This window comes from Durio zibethinus, chromosome 3 (assembly GCF_047325235.1).
Source record: "Durio zibethinus cultivar Kanyao isolate XHJ-2024 chromosome 3, ASM4732523v1, whole genome shotgun sequence".
Classification (NCBI taxonomy): domain Eukaryota; kingdom Viridiplantae; phylum Streptophyta; class Magnoliopsida; order Malvales; family Malvaceae; genus Durio; species Durio zibethinus.
Window position 1 is genome coordinate 36,604,697 of NC_143164.1, and position 18,503 is coordinate 36,623,199.

An 18,503-nucleotide genomic window follows, 5' to 3' on the forward strand; every position below is an offset into this window, starting at 1 on the left:
AAATTATTAAATTTAATTAATATTAAAAAATAATATTGCATAAATATTAGTGGGTACACGTATTTTACTAATTGGTGTTAGAGTAATTTTTATATAACTTCATTTTAAAGATCACAAAAGAAGATAATTAAAAGTTACATAATTTCTTTTCATTATTCAATGAAGAAGCTCCCAATATTGGGAAAAATTTTGTTCTTTTTTGTTTTCTTTCCTTTCTTTCTCATCATCATAAATTTATGGGTCATTATTGCAGCCAAAATAACCAATAACACCATTTTCTTGTGATGTTGGGAACCATGATTAGTAACCAGGACAGTTGAAAGGATGTGAACTTATTCATTGTATACCCAACTAACGTTGGGAATTAATATATTATCCTTGATATATTTTATATCAATAAAATGAAAATCTAAGCCTTTCCTTTTTCTTCTTAAATTGTTCCAATGATGATTTGTTGACCATTTTATTTCACCACTACTGATCTTTATGATGATGGGAGAAGCTTTGGAAGAACTTTCGATTGTTGGATGTGTCTTTACTAGTAAATGGTGAACGTCAAATAAGCTACATTACAAAATAATAAGACTCACAAGCCACACAAGACAAATTTCCAAAAGATTGTAACTTGCTCAATGGATATGAATCCATGGTTTTTCTTTTTCTTTTTCCTCTCTATTTTTTTAATTTCCATACTAGCAAAAAGAAAAAAATATTATTATCTGGTGACATTGTTTATTTACTCTTGTTTCTGCGATAAGGTTATTTTTTTATGCATTGTTTTTGGATACAATTTTTATCCCTCGCATTCATTTTGCATTAGCTCACAACAAACAAGTTAAAATCACAATTTATGTAATTATAAAAATATAAAATATATATTTTTGTTTTTCTTAAAACTAAATATAATTATTATTAAAAATTTAAATCGTATCACATTCGCATCTTATATTCATATCATACTCATATTCTTTCACTGTATCATGCTTTAGATTACCAGATCTATAATGAAACACTTTTATTCACATATTCACTTGTTCAAGCGGTAAAAGAACCAAAGCAGCTTAACGCAAAATGCAAACACTGCTATTTCAGTCAATTTAAGCGGTATTTCATGCATAAGATGATAAATACAAGAAGATAATAATAATTTTATATTATATTTAATTTATATCTTAAAAGAATAAAAAAAATTGAAAAATAAATAATCATTTTCTTGATATAAAATGATTCAATTCTTTCAAAATAAAAAATATTTTTAATTTATAAGATTAAACATAAATGTATTATTATACCCTTAAAATTTTCATCAATAATTTAAATTATATAAATTTTAAAAAAAATAATTTTGATCAATAAATAAATTATTTTACCATAATCTTTACATACTTCAAACACAAGATAAGATGATATTATCTAATCAAATCTTATTTATAATATCATATTATCATATTCTATCATAATTTTATGAATCAAACACATCCTTATAGTTTTATAGAACAAACCCACACTCGCTGCCAATAGAGAAAAAGAATAAGAGAGATTTTAGGTAATGTAATTTTAGATACATGCCAACTGGAAATCAGTACAAACAAGAAAACTAAAAGGCTTCAAAAACATGCAATATGCTTGAGCAGACAAGGAAATGACTTGTGCATTTAACCCAAAAAAAAATGCTTGACATGATAACAGACAAGAAAAAAAACCCAATAATCCAGCAGGAAGCACGGCCACCCTTCATGTTTTTGTGATGTTATTAGGCTTTTTCAATGAATTTAACCCAAAAAGAAGAAGAATATTCTCAATTAGAAAGAAAAGAAAGAACCTACAAATTCGTGTTACGAAAAAAAGTGAAGGGGAAAATACAACAGCCCTATATGCCTATTCTTTCTACAATCAAAAGCTACAAACCCTAAATCAAACTGATTTCAGAACTAGACTTTTAACTTCTAAAAAGAAAGAAGACTAGATCAATGTGTACATGCAGAGTCATCCAACCTGCTATGAAATGTAAAGGAAAGAAAATCAAAGTTCTGCATGCTACTAGCAATTATATTAGCCCAATGTTCTGATACAAAAAAGTCCATTTTCAGAAACTTATACCTTAATGAAATATCAATCAATGGGTGAATTCACCTTCTACACATTCTTTAGTCAGTTTACAAGCTACTCTGCACAAAAACAAGAGAGAGAGAGAGTGAGAGTTAGACAACCTTCAAAACCTAACTGGCATTTAAACACTCTTCCCCCAACCCCGTCCCCATGAAAACAGGTTACGCAATGAAGAGTAGGAAGAGGATCAAAATTCAATCCTATGAAGAGAATAGGCCTTCTTTATATCAATTCAAGAGTAAGAAGAACATATTTGTTTTGATAATACAACTACCTTTCTCCAGATCATTGAAATCTTTGTCCCCAACACTAGAATTGTAAATACTTGAAATCTGTAACTAATTAACAATGTAACTTATTCTAAACGGAAGTCAAAAGAATGCCAATGCCATTCCACAAGCTTTTCAACCACAGGATTGACAGGGAACATCCAAAAAATATTAATTTAGCAGATCCCCTACATCACCACCCTTGCCACATAGGTTTGAGTGACAAAAAGTAGAAAACAATATTCCATGAAAGCCTGTTGCTCAGCTAGATGTATAAAATTACTCTGGGGGTTTGCATATTTATAACTTTCAGAAAATATTTGCACTTCAATAATTGTTAGTGGTGGATAGATATTATTTTGAGGAACAAGAAAATCACAATGAGAATTAAATAAAACAGCAAGATATGGGAATTCACCTCAAGCAATGTAGAGAACGTTAAGCAAACCCTTCCACACTCTGACAACCATCTGCGATAACAAATTAACTACAGAATACCACCATTTCAGCCTGCTACTTTAATTGCACCAACTTCATCAATTTTTGAGCTTTTATGCTGTAACAAATTAATAATGTAGTTTGATTAGAGACAAGAGAAAGCAGTTAGAAAACAAGGTATATGGGCACTACTCCTGAAAGAAATGGAGGGAATTAATGCTAAACCTATCAAAAATATAAAAGATAATCCACATAATGCAACAAAATATAGCAAAATCCGTAATAATATGCATTACCTTACTTTTTTTGTGTCTGTGAACATCATTAAGATCTTCGTCTCCATCATGCTTCCTTTTCTGAAATTATATGAATTACAAAGAATTTTATTTGGAGTTCCATTTAAAAATTAACTTAATTGAAAAAGGGGATTATGTTTTTGATAAAGTTTCTGCTGACAAATCAAAAGGCAACTTGTGCAGGGACACAGACGACAGTAGTTTTATTCCTGACATAAGTAAAACTGTTTATTTTTAATGGTTAATAGGAAATGTCTCATGCATAGCTTCAAAGAAACAATTTCATTCTTGAAGAACAAACAGATAAATTAGCTGATTGATTTTTTGTGTTCTTGGGGCACAGCATCATAGACATGCTAGCCACGACTTTAACAATCCTTCTACTGTACTCAGGCCAAACGAAGTAATCAAGAAGTAGCTGCAAGAGGTAACAAACTTCCAACCTTTTCATGGTGCTTTTTTGAGTGATCAGCACCAGAATCATGATGCCCACTTCTATCCTTCTTTTTTTCCTTGTCTTTATCTTTACTTCGATCCTTATCTTTATGACGGTGCTTGTGCTTCTTATGCTCTTTATCCTTCTCCTTATCTCTGTCTTTGTGCTTTTTATGCTTCCTCTCTTTATCTTTGGCTTCCCTCTTTGATTTCCCAGCAATAGTAGGTATCCCTTTTTCACTCTATTAAATAACCATTGTTAAGAACTCAAACTGAAGTGATGACTATTGAAGAAAAAAATTGTCAATAAGAAGAGTAAACAATATATGTGCATTAAATTTTACTGATTTACTAAGCAAAGGCATAATGTCTAGAATTGCCATTAGCTTAAGAAACTTAGATAAAACTAATCTCAAAGCAGTAAATTTCTTACAGCTGGCAATTCAACAGGACTGGTTTCTCTCAGCTGGAAAGCCTCCTTAAGAATATCCAGGTCAAAAGGCTGTATGCGGACATTAATTTCTCTGTTATGGGATGTATTCTGAATAAGCTGGTCCAACTGCATCCCTTCTCCTTTTCTAATTTCAGTGTCTCCCACCGTATTATGAAGATAATGTGTGTCTGAAATGGACAAAGGAAGAGGTCTCTTGCAGAAGAAGTCATGGTGAGGTAACAACTTATAGTGACTTACAAGATCAACAGCACCACTAAGTTCCCTTGGTCCTAAATTTGTTCATATAAACAGTTTCTTGTCAGTTGAGAAGAACAATAGTAAAAATCCACCAAATAACTTTACACGAAATTAGAGTCAACTCTCTTAAATTATCAATCCAAAAATTTCAAATGTTACACTGAACCAGAATCAAGTGTCAGGTAGCCTAGGGATTTTCTGTCAGTAATACATTGTGCAACATGCATCATGTGTGACTTTTGCATCATTTGAGTAACTTACTTAGCAAGTAAAAGATAGTGGATGGTCTTATGCTGATATTGGGTAATTATTTTATGAGGTAAGTTATACAAAAGAAATGATTTTATTAATGAAATACCTTAATATTCTCTTATGAGGACAGTTTTCAAGATAATATATATATATATATATTTATATATATAAAAGATGGTTTTATGTATAAATATATGACAATGATGAAATGATAAACCAAGCAAAGAAGTTTTCAGGTATTTTAGACTGATAAAATATAGAATAGGGCATGATGCTGCCATATAAAAATGATACTGACTGATACCAATGCAATGTCATTAAACTATTTTCCTCTTATGGAAGAAAAATATATAGTCCACAAACTTTATCAGTAAAAGTTAACAATCTTTAATTAAGCTTACAGAATAGGTTATGTGATTGATATGCTTTTCTTTATGTTTATTATTATTTTAGTTATTTGTTAGTGACTATGTTTTTATTAATTAAGAGGTCATGTGAATAGCATGTCCGCTGTTAAGTTTGAATGGCTAGGATTAAATAGGATTGCATATCCAAGGGCTAGGATTTAAAGCTGCAGTAACTACAGTATAAAAAGTCATTAGACACATTAAACAACCATATTATACTTGGATGTTATTGTTAGAGGTTCCACAACCCTCAACCCTAGTTTCATTGCTCCAGCTTTGATTTTACATCAATTTCAGCCTCTGTTCTGGTTTTCTTTCACTGGTTTGGTTTCCATCTTAACATTTTCTACTTCCACATTACACCACAACAATATGGCTAAGACAATTACAATTAGTTGTTAGAAGCAGAGAGGATAGTTCTAACCTACAACAGTTAGAACTCAACATGGTCAGATACGACCAACTACAACATTCAAGATTCTTAATTCCTTTCCTCTGATATGCAGTTTCCTCATTCAGATAGAAGGGAAGATGACTGTTGGTCTAACTTTTTTTAACATCTGCTGCTCTATGGGAATACAACAGGCTAAACTTAGAAGAAAAATAAGTACAATCATCAAGATACGAATGATCCACAAGAGATAAAAACCTAATACCAGATCCAAAAGCTCCAATCTCAACCAAACAAATGCAATGCAAATAACATAGGACAAATAATAAATCAACATTCTAAACATATAGTACCTCTTCCGAATTTCTTGTCTTCAGGATCCATGAGTTTATGAGTCATGAAACATGTATCATCATCAACTGCAATTTTGTAGATTAAATCAGGGAAAACATCAATGAACATCAAGTAAAAACAACTAAAAAGGCAAATAAAATTCAAGTAGATCTTGGGTAAGTTAAACATAACCATCACAGGCCAGTAATATAGCATAAAAATGCCAATTTTTACATATTAAAATTGAAAATGCATACATTCCTATGGTAAGTACATTTCTTTTTTCAATTCGTTCCCCTATTGTTGCATGTGTACAAAACTAGCACCTTACAATTTTTAAGTTCTAAAGCCGACTTTCACATCAAATATATGACTTCTCCAACGTAGCAATTACTTTCTTTGCCATCATCATTCTTATAATTTTGTTTATATTCAAAAAAATTATATCATTAGTACCAAATGATAAATGATTTTGCTACAGCATATATGTCATTCCCAGTCGTCACTTTCTTCAATTGTTACAGATCTAATGGGGAAGGAAATACGTGGAAGAGAGCACAGATGCAGCCAAAGTTTAGTTTAAAATGCAGCATGTAGATTAAAGAGCTCTAGACTTGTATAAATCTTGCAAGATTAAGTTTTATTGCTGCAGAGCATCATCAACTTCATCCAAAATCAATATGGGAATACGAATTCTGCATCTCTAAGGGTAGCTGAGTAGGAAAGACCTGTTAAGGTAAAGGAATCTTCAAATTGATCACCATAAGGTGGAGTCAGATGAAGGCTGCCATTGGAAGGCCTATTTAGAAACAGTTTGGGTAAAACTAGGAAACCTTTTACCAGAGAGCTAGTGTATTGTTAATGAAGAAGAATGAGATCCGCCCCTCTGAAACCCTCATGTTTTAATAATTTAACAGTTGACATAATGCACAGTTGGGTAAAGATATGTCAACTGTCAAGAAAAACTGATAAAAGCCTAGATAACCCCTTCATTTTAGAACAAAAAGAAATATGGTCGCCGAACTTGGATTAATATTTGCATTAAACATAGCAAAGCACCCACTACCTCAAACAGAAAACTAAACACAGGTTCAGGGGTGGATTTAGTATGAGGCAACTGACCCACTAACTTTAAAAACCATATTTCCCCAGTTAAATTTTATGAAAATATCATCATATATATATTTCACATGTAAGCCAATTAATAGCATATTTTACTTTTAAAAATAATTCTAAAATTCACTGCTAATGATCATAAGTTAGAAAAGTTTTCAAGCAATGGCTTTTTCATTGCACTGAGAAAATGAAATTAGCGTTATATGGAATACTGCATCCACACATAATTTCAGTTTAGTTTAAGCTCACGTCTAACTTTGCTACTAAACTCCCTTTAACCACAAAAAAAAAAAAAAGAAACTTTATCAATCCTTCTTAATTTTCACATAAGCATCTAATATTTTACACATAACAAACACCAAAATTATAAAGTTAAATTAATTTGTTCGCAATTTCTTCTCAATTTCTCATTTGCACTAATTTTCTCCTTGAAATCTTCATCGTTATATAAATTTCCAAGAAAAATAAAACCAAACATAAAGAACACGATCGGAACGATTACTAATTCTATAAACAAAGAAGAATTTGAAGGGAAAACATCATAATTCTTCATTTAAAAAGCTTCAACAAAGAAACACAAAAAACGTAAAAGAGAAATCAAGAATACCTCTAACATGGATCCACGCAAAGTTGCTAAGGTACTTTTTCAGATCACGAGAAAGCAAAGCACAAAAATCAAGCTCCTTTCTCTTCTATTCAACACGGTCCTCACGTCTCACTACCAGTAAAAAAAGAGTACGGAAACAAATTCAAACAAAAATCAAGACCGCCTAAAAATTTAAAACAAAAAAAAAAAGAAAACGAAAGGTGGAGAAATTGACCAGTGGAATGGAAGGAGCGAAAAGGGCTGGAATTGAATGGAATTGGAGAGGGAGTGAAGAGAATGGAAGGGTAGAATCGGTAGATCAGAGAAAGTTCGAGAGAGTTCTGAAGCAGGCAAAGAAAGTTAGGGTTTGCAAGGGGACGAACGACGAAGACTTCAACAATTTTTTTTCTCTTTTCTCTCTCTCAGGCTTCGGGTCCGTAGCTTCTCTGGGTCTCGGCGTGTTTTATTTACTTTATTCGTTTTTTTTTTTAATTCTTTTTTTTTGGGGTGGGGGGGGGGGGTGGTCGAAGAGCCGGCTGATTCAACGCCCTTGCCGATGTTCGTCACTCGCACAGACGCGGGTCCACTAGCCAAAAAGTTAAAATAAAGTATAATCGAATCGAATGTGATTAATATAATAAAAAATTTAATTTAATTCAAAATTAATTGTTTAAAATTTGATTTGATTTTAATTGAGTTTTAATTTTTAAGTTTGAATTTAATTTAAAATAAAAATTAAATTATCTAAATTTATTTGATTAGATTTATTTAATAAAAATAATTTTATTTTTATACTTAATTTTAAATTTAATTATATGTTTTAACTCAAATTAATATATATAAATAAAATAATAATTTTTTAATTAAAATAATAAAAATGAATTAAAATTTAAAAATTCACTTTAGAACTACTTAAATTAAATATTATAATACTCAATTTCAATTCGTTTTGTTTTATAAATCAAATAACGATCGAATTAAATTCAAATTTTGTTTAAATTAAATTCAAATAATTTAAAATTATTGATTTATTATTTATACACCAAATTTAAAAAATATTACTTTTGTTTTCAATTTTTTTTGCTACTTTTTTCAAATATATAACACTAGAAAATAATTTGTTGTCCAAAATTAATATCATGCTAATTTAGTAATTTTTATTATATGTATATTATTTAACATAATATTTCATGGTTTCACATTCAAATAACTCAATAATATTGAAATCAGCTTTAAATTGGAATCCCAACTGATATTAAATAAATAATGAGCTGTTAATTCAATATTTCTCAAATCGATTCCAAGAATAGTGATCTCAATTTCAAATAAGCCAGTAATAGTGGAAAAATTGATGGTGTTCAAATTCACTCGTATCCAGAAAGACAAAAAGGTCGTCAGAACGAAGATTTGGAAGCCACAGATAGTGCCTTATATAATATAAGTACTAAATAATCCGCAGGTAAAAAGGCTAGTTTCTCATCCCTAATAAACATGCAAAGATGTAAATTCTAGCAGCATAACAAAAGATAAGCGAGCAAAATATGCCCAAAATTCCAATGCTCAGTTTACTCAGCATATTCCTCATCCTTAGATCATCATCATCATCAACTTCAGTAGCTTAATCATCATCCTCATCATAATCATTAGCTGAATTTAGAGCTTTCAACCTATCAATCAACTTAGCCTTCCTTTCCTCGTACGTCAGCTTCTTCAGGTTGTACCTGTCGTGCAGGACCACGTTACTTTGGACTTGAAATACTTAAAAATCGTTTATATGAACATGCAGGGAATAATAATAAATTTTCTTTCAAGCTATAACGAGTTCGGCCATGCCTGGTTTAATTGGCTGTCCGAACTTTTTTGATAAATAAATTGCCGGAAGAAAGAGAAAGAAACTATACCTTTTGTGTTTCTTAGGAGGAGCCTTCTCAGATTTCTTTGCTTCTGGATCGGCGTGAATAGCAGCATGAACCTTCTTGTACATTGCCTCCATGTTGTCAGGCTCAATGCTTCTCTTTATGTACTCACTGAAGTGAGACTGGTACTTCTCTGGCTCATCTTCCATCAAAGTCTGTCAACTTGACAAAGTGAGAAACTTACAGACAGACAGATAAGATATGAAACGGTGTCCAAATTAAGACCTAAAACAAACTTCAGCACCTTTCTCACCCCCCCCCCCCCCCACAAAAAAATAAAAAAGAGAGAGAGCTTCCATACTATCATCACTCAGATCTAACCACCACTTCGTAAACTCTAATCTTACCCTCATGTATGCAGCAACATGGCCCCCGTAAATGTATTTGCGGTGAACTTCAGGATCAAGTTGCTTACTGTCCTTGTTAAATCCAGCAAACCTCTTGTCACTGTGAGGAATATCAATTCCGCCATCCAAAGCTCCCTAAAGGAAATGGAAAGAATACACATGTTAAAGCTGAATGGAAAGATAGTACATGCGGAAAATCGACAAGCTAAAAGATATTCAAGAATGTTTTCTTCAGCTACAGATGGGCAGCAAAGCATGGCCTAGCTGTTAAAAATAAAAAGAAAAAAAACAATTATTGTGGCACAAAATTTAATCATATAAAATATTTGTCCCAATTGCACAAAACTATTTCTTTCACTTCCAGAAATTAACAGCCTAACGCCGACCAAAGACCGTGCTTATATGCATAGAAACATGTGCATTTGAATGAATGCTGATGAGAAACATCCAATGCACTGAAAACTCAACAAGTGCGTGTAATCAAAAGAAATCACAACTTCTATAAAAGATTTAGAAGAAGAAAACCAATGAATAAAGTTTAACTCAGGGACAAATATATAGGAAGAGGTTTCACAATACCTTGAGAACACCAAAAACACGGTTACCAGTGGTTGTTCTGACAAGACCAACATCAAGGAGAGCACGGAAAGGCCTCCTGCTCTCTGCTGGTTCGACAGTGAAGTCCTCCCCAGTTGCCTATGAGCAAATGACACATACTTGATTTCCATCCACAATCAAAGATGCAAACTGCACATTTTATTCAAATCTAAAAAACCAAGACACATACATACCTCAACATTTCCCTCATACTCGTCATCCATCTCCAGCTGCTTCAGTGTTCGGCGAGCCAAAAGTAGTCCAACACAATAAGCTGTGTTCAAAGTATCGTTAAATAAGATACCATCCTCAATCAGGTGCAAAAAAACCATTTTAACATTTATACAAAAGAAAATCACACACCTGCAGCATAATTTGTAAGGCCAACTTCAAGTCCATAGCAAGGAAGTTCGTGTGAGTAAGCTGCAGCAAGAACCATATCACCAGAAATACTGGCATGTATAATTTGTGCAACTATATCCTTGTTGGTCTAACAAATGGTGTTAAGGTTAGAGTATTAACTAGTAGCCCCAAAATGTTGATATTAATACCCAATAGGAAAATAAAGAACATAATATGACATCATCGATGAAAGAAGAATCAAGGTATTTTATTACATTTAATTGCCTATAAAAATTCTTATAATACGTCTTAACTGAGTACCCTCAAAAAACCAACAGACCATCCAAAAAAATTCACTAGAAATAACATAAACAATTGCAGCTTGCTACCCACATCATAAACCGAATGAAAAGGAGGAAAAAAATAATCAGTCAGATATTAGGATACAAATCGCGCGACCAAACGATATTTTGGGGTGTTGTACTTGTTCTTGTCCTGATTGATAAGTCGGGTCCTAGCCCGGTAGTCCGTCTTGCCCTCTACAAAATTCAAAAAGTTATTAAAACCGCACAGCATATCACCATTCAGGGTATAGGCATCATTATCATACCTCGCCTTCTCTTGAACTTAACTTGAAACCGCTTGAAGTAAGCCTTACTCTTTTGAGCTTTAACGTAAACCTGTACCATAAAACTAACCAACTCAGAAAACCCAGGCAGCATCTATGATGAACATCTCAAATACAAATAAACCTACGAGATTGTCAACTACTAAAAACACATTTTTTTTCATTTCTCTGCCGGAAGCAAAATGGAATAGCAAAACCAACATCCAAACATTACCTAAATCTTTTCAACGGAAAAGAATAAACAACTTTAATTTCATGCTGCTGGTTTCAATTCTCAGGTTAGTTGACTTTCCATATCAATTGAGTAAATCGAAAAAAGAACTAAAAATAGGGAAAAAAATCACAATTAAACTTAAAATTAGTTAAACCTAAAATATATTTAAATAAATTACAGGAAACAAAAAAAAAAAAAAAAAGAGCTTAACTCAATTGATTGATTCTTTTCTCAAACAAAATCCTAACAACGTTAAAAAATGAATCCAATATTCATTTCTTTCATGTTTTCATAAGTTTTAAGCAATCAAAAACGTGGAACAAAACAGGGATCTGACATTAAAAACTGAAGCTATACATTATACAAAATGAGATTGACAATCAAAGTAAGCGAAGCCAATGTATCATAAAAGGATAGTAAATATATAAATATATATATAAAGAGAAAAAATTATTGTGACAAGAGTGAGTTTCACCATGGCTTCGAGCGCAGGTGTTTGCAGCCAAGCTTTGAGGATGTGTGAAAAGAAAAAAAGGTGATAGTTAAAACCCTAGCGAGTCTTTTATCGGAGAAAATCAACGGTGATGATTGGTTTCTTTAATTAACAGGTAAGATTTACCATGCGTTATAGGCTGCGTTGGTGCACCCAGTCTGGAGTTTTGACGCGTGTAAATGGTAAGGATTTGCAATTTTTTAGAGGCAAATATTATGGTTACATATAGAATGCTATCCCTGCCTTAGCGTAGGATTTTTTAAATTTTTATAAAAATAATTTTAAAAATTTTATTATTTTTAGTTTTGGAATTTTTGAGATTAAAAAAAAGTTTGACAATCTTATATATAAAGTTTTTTAAATGATTATTTGTGTTAATTGATTATGATATAATATAAAAAATATTTTATATTTAATATACAAACATAAATTATTATATAATAATTTTTTATAATTTATGTAATTAAAACATAAATAAATATAGTGCAAATATAAAACCTATCAAATCTATTACAATCCGTTTTTAGAATTCAGAAATAATGAGATAGTTTTTCATGGTAAAGAAAAAGAAAATTAGATAATATTTGATTTTAAAAAACAGAATTATTTTTGTTTTTATTTTTTTGAAAATTAAAAAATATGAGTGAAAACATATTTGATAATTAAAAATAAAAATAAATTTTTAAAAAATAATAAATAATAAATTGAAATATGAAAAAAAAATACTTTCAATTGAAAAAAACAAAAGATGTATATTATTTTTTTTGTATTTTGTAAACTATTATATTTAAATATTTTTTAATATCATTAATTAATAAAATATGTATTATATTTATAATTAATGAAATCTAATTATAAATACAAATAAAATATTTAAATTAAAAATTTTAATAAATATGTATTATATTTATAATTAGATTTTATTAAGAATAATATCATTGAATATTTTATTTATTTATTTTTACATTTTAAAAAAATAATTTTATTTTTATTTATTAAATATATTTTTTAAAAACAAAAAATAAAAAAAATTTAAAAAATAAAAATAGTCTTATTTTTTAACTTTCATATCTTGTCAAAAAAGGAACAGACTACCAGATGAAAATCCTAAACGCATCTCCAAAGTCAATACTCGACAGAACTGAAAACCGCTTCTCCAAAGTTGAAACCTTGAAAAAGACAAAGCCAAACTCTGCCCGTACCGTATCTGTTGTCTGTTCCAAATCACAACCTTCCCGATCTGATTGGCCCCCGACCAATTTTTTCTACGACAACATCATATATATTAATGATTCTGCCATTGCATGATCTATATTCAGTGAAATGGGATCCTTTTTATTTCCCTGATCTTCAAAGAGGATGTCCCAAGCTGACGTCTCTTACAGGTAGTTGTCATTTCAAATCCCTTTCCACTCTTTTCTTATTGCTCAATTGCAATGTTTTTGTTTCTGGGTCATCTGGGTTTTCTGTTAAAAAGCTAGAAATCATGGCGTTTAATCAAGTTCTGGTATTTTCTTTCGTGCTTTGAATCATGGCGTGTGGGTTTTTGGTTTCTTGTAATGACATGATTTAAAGACTATCGAACGTTGGTAATTGTCCCTTTCCCCATCATTTTGGTAATGTTTTATGGTAGAATTGATTGATGTTTCTCCCGTGATGTATTCTATGATGATGTCTTGCAGTTGTGGGTCTTGTGGATACCCTTTGAACTTGACATCTTCCAATCGAATCACCTCTGGTATTGGCTCTGAATATCGCAAATCCATAAAGCAAGGTTTCATCTCCTTTTTATCTGTTGATCTTAGTCGATTCACACAGGTCGATGAAGTGCATTGCTTTCCTTTCAGTTGGGGCCGTTCTCGTTCAAAAACAAAACTCCTTTGTCGTAAATGTGGGGTTCATATAGGCTATGGGTATGGAGATGCTCCTGCTCTTTGTGGCTTTGACTCTCCCAACTCATCTAGTGCTGCGTATAAGAAGTTTGCTATAAAGATCCGAGCTTTACAGCCTTCAGAAGAGTGCTAACAAGGTTGACATTGGGAGAGCCTTTGATGGATGGTGTTACTTCCATCACGCACCTACCTGATGATTGCCTCTCTTTTATTTTCAATTGTCTTGACTGTATGTCTGACCGTGAATCATTTGGCCTAACTTGCCGCTGCTGGCTTAATATTCAAAACTTGAATCGTCGGTCCTTACAGTTTCCATGTTCTTTCAGTATTATTGGCCCTTCCTTGTTATCTCAGAGCTGTATTGACATCAACTCATTCCATCTTCACAGGATTCTCACCCGTTTTCAGCGTTTAGAGTATTTATCCCTTTCTGGTTGCATAGAGCTACCTGATTCAGGCCTAACCTACTTGAAAAACTATGGTTCAAGATTGAAAACCCTGTGTCTGGATTGTTGTTTTGGAATCACTGATTATGGGCTTTCCCTGGTTGGTAATGGTTGTCCCTCCTTGACTGTCATTAGTCTTTATCGATGCAACATTACTGATGCTGGGCTAGAAGCTTTAGCTAACACTTGCTGGTCTTTGAGGCATGTGAATCTTGCTTATTGCCCACTTATTTCAGACTCTGGGTTGAGAGCTCTTTCACAAGGATGCTGTCAGCTTGGAGCAATTAAGATATCGAATTGCAGGGCTGTGAGTGGTGTTGGCTTAAGAGGCTGTTCATCAACTCTGGTTTACGTAGATGCTGAATCTTGTAATCTTGAACCAGAGGGAATAATGGCGATTGTTAGTGGAGGTGGGCTTAAGTTTTTAAACATTGCTGGCTTAAGTTGGTTGAACTTTAGAGATGGGTTGGCAGAAATTGGGAATGGATTTGCAGCAAGGCTTAAAATCCTTAATCTTCGAATGTGTAGAACCATCAGTGATGCTTCGATTGTTGCAATTGCCAAGGGGTGTCCACAACTTCAAGAGTGGAACTTGGCATTGTGTCATGAGGTTAGGTTTTCAGGGTGGGCTTCCGTTGGGTTAAACTGCCACAACTTAAAGAAACTTCATGTGAATCGCTGCCGAAATTTATGTGATCAAGGATTGCAGGCTCTGAGGGATGGCTGCAAACGGCTCTCTGTTTTGTACATGAACCGAAATTGTAGGATATCAGATACAGCAGTGGAGTTGTTTAAACTGTATAGAGGCAACGTTGAGATCAAAGTTGAAGAAGTAATGTCCATAGGCCCTGATTGGGACAGCCTGGAATATGATGAGTAAGAGATTGGCTATCTCATTTGGCACGAAAAGCTATTGATGCTACATGTATACCATTCAACTTGAGGCAATTTTCAGCCTTGATTGATAAGGTCACCTATAACATAAGTTATATAGTTGCATTGATGAATATATTTGATTATTTGAAACATATGAACTTTAAAATGATGCAAGGTTTTTCATACAGCATGAGACTTTTCTTAGCTTTTTTTTTTTAATTGAAATTGCAATCTCTCATTTATACTACCTCACTTGTGTTTGACCAAAGAGACTGCTACAATTTCATTTTCGTATTTGTTCGATCTTTGTGGTTTTTGCAAGATTGTGTTTGTTAATTTTAGATTCCCGTTGAATTTTTTTTGGCAAAAAAAAAAAAGAATAAAATATTGATTGTAATTGATTTTGAGGGTGCTTAATGCATAGATTTGTAACATCATTGGAAGCAGGGGCAATTGCAAATGAGAGGCTATTGCGGATTGGGGGTGACCCCTATTAGCCAGCCAATGTAAGTTTTGGGTGGAATGTCACTCTTGCATCAAGTATGAGGTCTTTATCGTGGAACTTCTACAGGCTAATACAGTGCTTAATAGGAGACATTTAAAGGCAGATGGTGACTGCATGTGATGGAATAAATGACATTATTGCAACAATTTTATTAAAAAAATCAAGACAATTAAACAGTAAACACTGATTCATTTTGAAAAATAAATCATTGTGACTTCACATGATACTTTGTTGATTCAAGCATCATACTTTTCTTTCCTCGGTATCAAAAAACCTATAGGCAGATTTAGTGGCTATTCTTATGTTTCATTTTTTTAACACTATGGGAGTGCTTGGTACGTTCAAACCATGCAGAAAAACTTCGGCAGCAAACATTCTCCAGATAAGCACCACCTATTCCTCATCAAGCATAGGGAGTCAAACAGGGGCAAGTAGTGTATATCCGTGCTCCGACAATCAAATTCTGGTACAATTTTCCTGGAATTGTTGGATGGAAAATAAATACCAAACTAAGTGCTAGCATTTTCTCCCCATACATTGTCCCATGCACCACTTGGAGCAGCCTTCGGCCCCTCAATATAGTTTTGATTCCTATGAGGGTTATGGGGTCCTGGGAGTCCTCCAGGTCCCTGTTGATTGATCTTTCGGGGTTTTGTTTTGATTCCCAGCAGCCTTAACACAAATCTAGCTAATTCTCCATACAATAATCCTGTGCGATCAAAAAGCTGCAAATAATGATGCCAAGAGTCATCATTTTACAAATTTCATTCACCAAAGAACAGTATTCCTTGATTCAACTATTACTTTTGAAAATCAACCCCAAATTGGAAAATGGGGAGGAGGTAAATATAAAGAAAGCAGAACCTGAAGAAGAGCAGACATAAACATGTGGAATGCCTGTGTATTCTGGTCTATCAGAATAGCTATCCGGCCAAAGAAGTTAACAGCACCTTGCATCTGCAATCAGTGAAGGAAGCAATTATCACTATGACACACTGAAAGAATGCAGACTGGGAAAGATTCATAAAACTATATCATGCAACAACTGGCCCCAAACGTAAAAGGATAAATTATCTTTTTTATAGTAGAAACACTTCCTTCTCACCCAAGATGTAACACGCAATAATATAGCTCTGTATCAGAGATCTAAATTGACTGTGAAAAAAGTTTAGAGTTAAATAACAGCTCATCAAGTGTTTCTGACAGTTTAGCATTAAAGATAAGTCACCATGGACATGCCCTCCATGCAAGATCCTAAACAACCCCCCCAACAAACCAATCCCAAGCCCCCCCAAAACCCCAAACAATACCTTCCCCCCTACATCTCATATTTTAGTTCTTTAGAAAATGGCCAGTGAAATGATGAAATACATAAGTATTTCCTGTAGAGCATAATTTGAGCTCAAGAACAGAGCAAAGGATAAAAGGGAATCAACAGCTAAGGTGTTGAGCTGGCATTAAAGCTAGGATTGGACATTTTAAATAACACAAGATATTGTTTACAATCAGATAAAAATTAAGTTAATGATAAAATGAGAAAGGAATTACCACACGGAGGAAGGAAATCCAAAAGCCTGGAGGGCATGGTGGAGCACCAAAAGGACTATTTGGATCTTGCTCACCATATGGACCCATGCCCATCCCATAACCACCACCCATTGGACCCCCAAAGCCACCAAGGCCACCACCGTACATTCCAGAGTTCTCATATAGACCACCATAACCGCCTCTATACATGCCATTGCCATACAATCCACCACCATAAGACCCTAATCCACCATATGATGAACCATACATTCCCGAACCATACCCTGAGTTGTAGTTTAAACCAGAACCATAACCTGCATCAAATGCCAAACTTAGACAAGCTCCACAACAACTAACCCTTTGACTTATAATAAACGAATTAAACCTCTAACCTCCATAAGTGCTCCCATAATTCTGTTGCTCCCAAGGCCTGCTGGGTAAAGGCCTACCAACAGCGTTTCTATTCACAGCCGTAGTTCTATCAGCAGTTGAAACAATTTCACCCGGTCTTGCTGTTCCGGCTGCCTCAACCACATCACTGGTGCTGCCAGGTGATGGTGGCTTAAAGGGTCCAGAACCAGCCGAGCCCCCAGCTTGCTCCCATGGTTTAGGAGGAGAGCCACCAGCAACTGTAGTTGCAGAACATCAATTACAATCAAATTACCCAAAAACAAAAGAAATAAAAATCAATATCAAATATTTAAAATTTGTAACATCCAATCCAAGTTAATCATCCTTTAATTTCTTTACCTAATTCTATTACAAACAAACCCAAAAAAAAAAAGGCAAAATACACAAAAAAAAATCCCAAATTTCCGAAAATAAACTCTATTGATTCTTAATTTCCTTAACAAAATCACCAACCAAGCAGAACAATTAAAAGAACAAAAAAAGAAATAATAAGGATTAAAAACCCTACAATTCTATATTAAATCAATCGATCGATCAAATCATGATGAGAAACCCTAACAAATTAATAAGAAAAAAAGGACCTGGTTTTTGGGAATTAGAGTCCATGGCTTCCGACTCGATCAATGATTTTGAGGACCGCGTTATCTCTGAGACTTCGCCTCGGACAAAGAAAAATTAGTAACGGAGACAGAGCCTTCAACGCTGACCAGTTACGCGTTTAGTTTTGTTACTTGTATTTCTGTTTAATTATCACGTTTGGCACTTTAATATATTTTTAAATAAAAAAGGGGTATTTTTTATTTAATTTATAAATTTTTTTATATTTATATCTTTTTTGTTTTTAGTTGAGCACGAGATTTGCTAATAATAAAATTAATTCCAATTTTTTAATGAACTGTCTTTTGTTTTTCCTTTTATCTACGTATAAATATCTCAGATACGTACAAAAAATATAAATACTTCAGATATTTTGTCAAGAGTGTAAT

The 18,503-nt window shown here is 33.0% G+C and overlaps 4 protein-coding genes and 1 pseudogene across 15 annotated transcripts; 2 read left to right on the top strand and 3 right to left on the bottom strand.

The window, feature by feature from the left end:
• Window positions 1–1,457: 1,457 nt before the first annotated feature.
• Window positions 1,458–7,888, bottom strand: LOC111283445 (mediator of RNA polymerase II transcription subunit 19a-like). 10 transcript variants are annotated; one of them, XM_089758755.1, is made up of 9 exons: window positions 7,559–7,888; window positions 7,345–7,455; window positions 5,642–5,707; window positions 3,981–4,270; window positions 3,556–3,789; window positions 3,113–3,172; window positions 2,797–2,934; window positions 2,101–2,168; window positions 1,458–1,511 (listed from the first exon to the last, which is right to left on the bottom strand). In XM_089758755.1, the coding sequence occupies exons 3-7, from the start codon at window positions 5,685–5,687 to the stop codon at window positions 2,884–2,886; spliced, it is 681 nt and encodes a 226-aa protein (XP_089614881.1). In that variant the 5' UTR covers window positions 5,688–5,707; window positions 7,345–7,455; window positions 7,559–7,888; the 3' UTR covers window positions 1,458–1,511; window positions 2,101–2,168; window positions 2,797–2,883. The 10 variants fall into 10 exon arrangements, with proteins under 10 accessions (XP_089614881.1, XP_089614883.1, XP_089614882.1 ...); XM_089758757.1 differs by lacking the exon at window positions 1,458–1,511 and adding an exon at window positions 1,772–1,995 and having other exon boundaries at window positions 2,101–2,163; XM_089758756.1 differs by lacking the exon at window positions 1,458–1,511 and adding an exon at window positions 1,772–1,998 and having other exon boundaries at window positions 2,101–2,163.
• Window positions 7,889–8,621: 733 nt separating this feature from the next.
• LOC111283916 (large ribosomal subunit protein uL18-like) lies at window positions 8,622–11,983 on the bottom strand. Of its 3 annotated transcripts, none has more exons than XM_022872596.2 (9): window positions 11,843–11,983; window positions 11,136–11,205; window positions 10,973–11,064; window positions 10,547–10,673; window positions 10,378–10,457; window positions 10,166–10,282; window positions 9,587–9,721; window positions 9,225–9,394; window positions 8,622–9,044 (listed from the first exon to the last, which is right to left on the bottom strand). In XM_022872596.2, the coding sequence occupies exons 1-9, from the start codon at window positions 11,843–11,845 to the stop codon at window positions 8,942–8,944; spliced, it is 897 nt and encodes a 298-aa protein (XP_022728331.2). In that variant the 5' UTR covers window positions 11,846–11,983; the 3' UTR covers window positions 8,622–8,941. The 3 variants fall into 3 exon arrangements, with proteins under 3 accessions (XP_022728331.2, XP_022728332.2, XP_022728330.2); XM_022872597.2 differs by lacking the exon at window positions 11,843–11,983 and adding an exon at window positions 11,368–11,421; XM_022872595.2 differs by lacking the exon at window positions 11,843–11,983 and having other exon boundaries at window positions 11,136–11,229.
• Window positions 11,984–13,342: 1,359 nt separating this feature from the next.
• LOC149519812 (uncharacterized protein At4g08330, chloroplastic pseudogene) lies at window positions 13,343–13,885 on the top strand (annotated as a pseudogene).
• Window positions 13,886–13,911: 26 nt separating this feature from the next.
• Window positions 13,912–15,226, top strand: LOC149519813 (F-box/LRR-repeat protein 12-like). Its single transcript, XM_089758761.1, has one exon. It carries the CDS (start codon window positions 13,912–13,914, stop codon window positions 15,076–15,078), a length of 1,167 nt encoding a protein of 388 aa, XP_089614887.1. The 3' UTR covers window positions 15,079–15,226.
• Window positions 15,227–15,699: 473 nt separating this feature from the next.
• Window positions 15,700–18,271, bottom strand: LOC111283790 (peroxisomal membrane protein 13-like). The gene is made up of 5 exons (XM_022872410.2): window positions 18,099–18,271; window positions 17,499–17,735; window positions 17,128–17,420; window positions 16,444–16,536; window positions 15,700–16,304 (listed from the first exon to the last, which is right to left on the bottom strand). Exons 1-5 carry the CDS (start codon window positions 18,121–18,123, stop codon window positions 16,089–16,091), a joined length of 864 nt encoding a protein of 287 aa, XP_022728145.2. The 5' UTR covers window positions 18,124–18,271; the 3' UTR covers window positions 15,700–16,088.
• Between the last annotated feature and the right edge of the window lie 232 nt (window positions 18,272–18,503).

What these genes read in the sequence shown, in the direction of transcription:
- LOC111283445 (XM_089758755.1), bottom strand. Translation starts at nt 5,687, where the DNA reads ATGACTCATAAACTCATGGATCCTGAAGACAAGAAATTCGGAAGAG. An exon ending in AGACAAGAAATTCGGAAGAG is followed by an intron (nt 4,271 to 5,641) that starts GTACTATATGTT and finishes GAACAAATTTAG; the next exon opens with GACCAAGGGAACTTAGTGGT. An exon ending in CAAAAAAGCACCATGAAAAG is followed by an intron (nt 3,173 to 3,555) that starts GTTGGAAGTTTG and finishes ATATAATTTCAG; the next exon opens with AAAAGGAAGCATGATGGAGA.
- LOC111283916 (XM_022872595.2), bottom strand. Translation starts at nt 11,214, where the DNA reads ATGGTACAGGTTTACGTTAAAGCTCAAAAGAGTAAGGCTTACTTCAAG. An exon ending in TAAGTTCAAGAGAAGGCGAG is followed by an intron (nt 11,065 to 11,135) that starts GTATGATAATGA and finishes TGAATTTTGTAG; the next exon opens with AGGGCAAGACGGACTACCGG. An exon ending in AGTATGAGGGAAATGTTGAG is followed by an intron (nt 10,283 to 10,377) that starts GTATGTATGTGT and finishes ATTTGCTCATAG; the next exon opens with GCAACTGGGGAGGACTTCAC.
- LOC149519813 (XM_089758761.1), top strand. Translation starts at nt 13,912, where the DNA reads ATGGATGGTGTTACTTCCATCACGCACCTACCTGATGATTGCCTCTCT.
- LOC111283790 (XM_022872410.2), bottom strand. Translation starts at nt 18,123, where the DNA reads ATGGACTCTAATTCCCAAAAACCAG. An exon ending in CTCTAATTCCCAAAAACCAG is followed by an intron (nt 17,736 to 18,098) that starts GTCCTTTTTTTC and finishes CTGCAACTACAG; the next exon opens with TTGCTGGTGGCTCTCCTCCT. An exon ending in TTATGTCTGCTCTTCTTCAG is followed by an intron (nt 16,305 to 16,443) that starts GTTCTGCTTTCT and finishes CATTATTTGCAG; the next exon opens with CTTTTTGATCGCACAGGATT.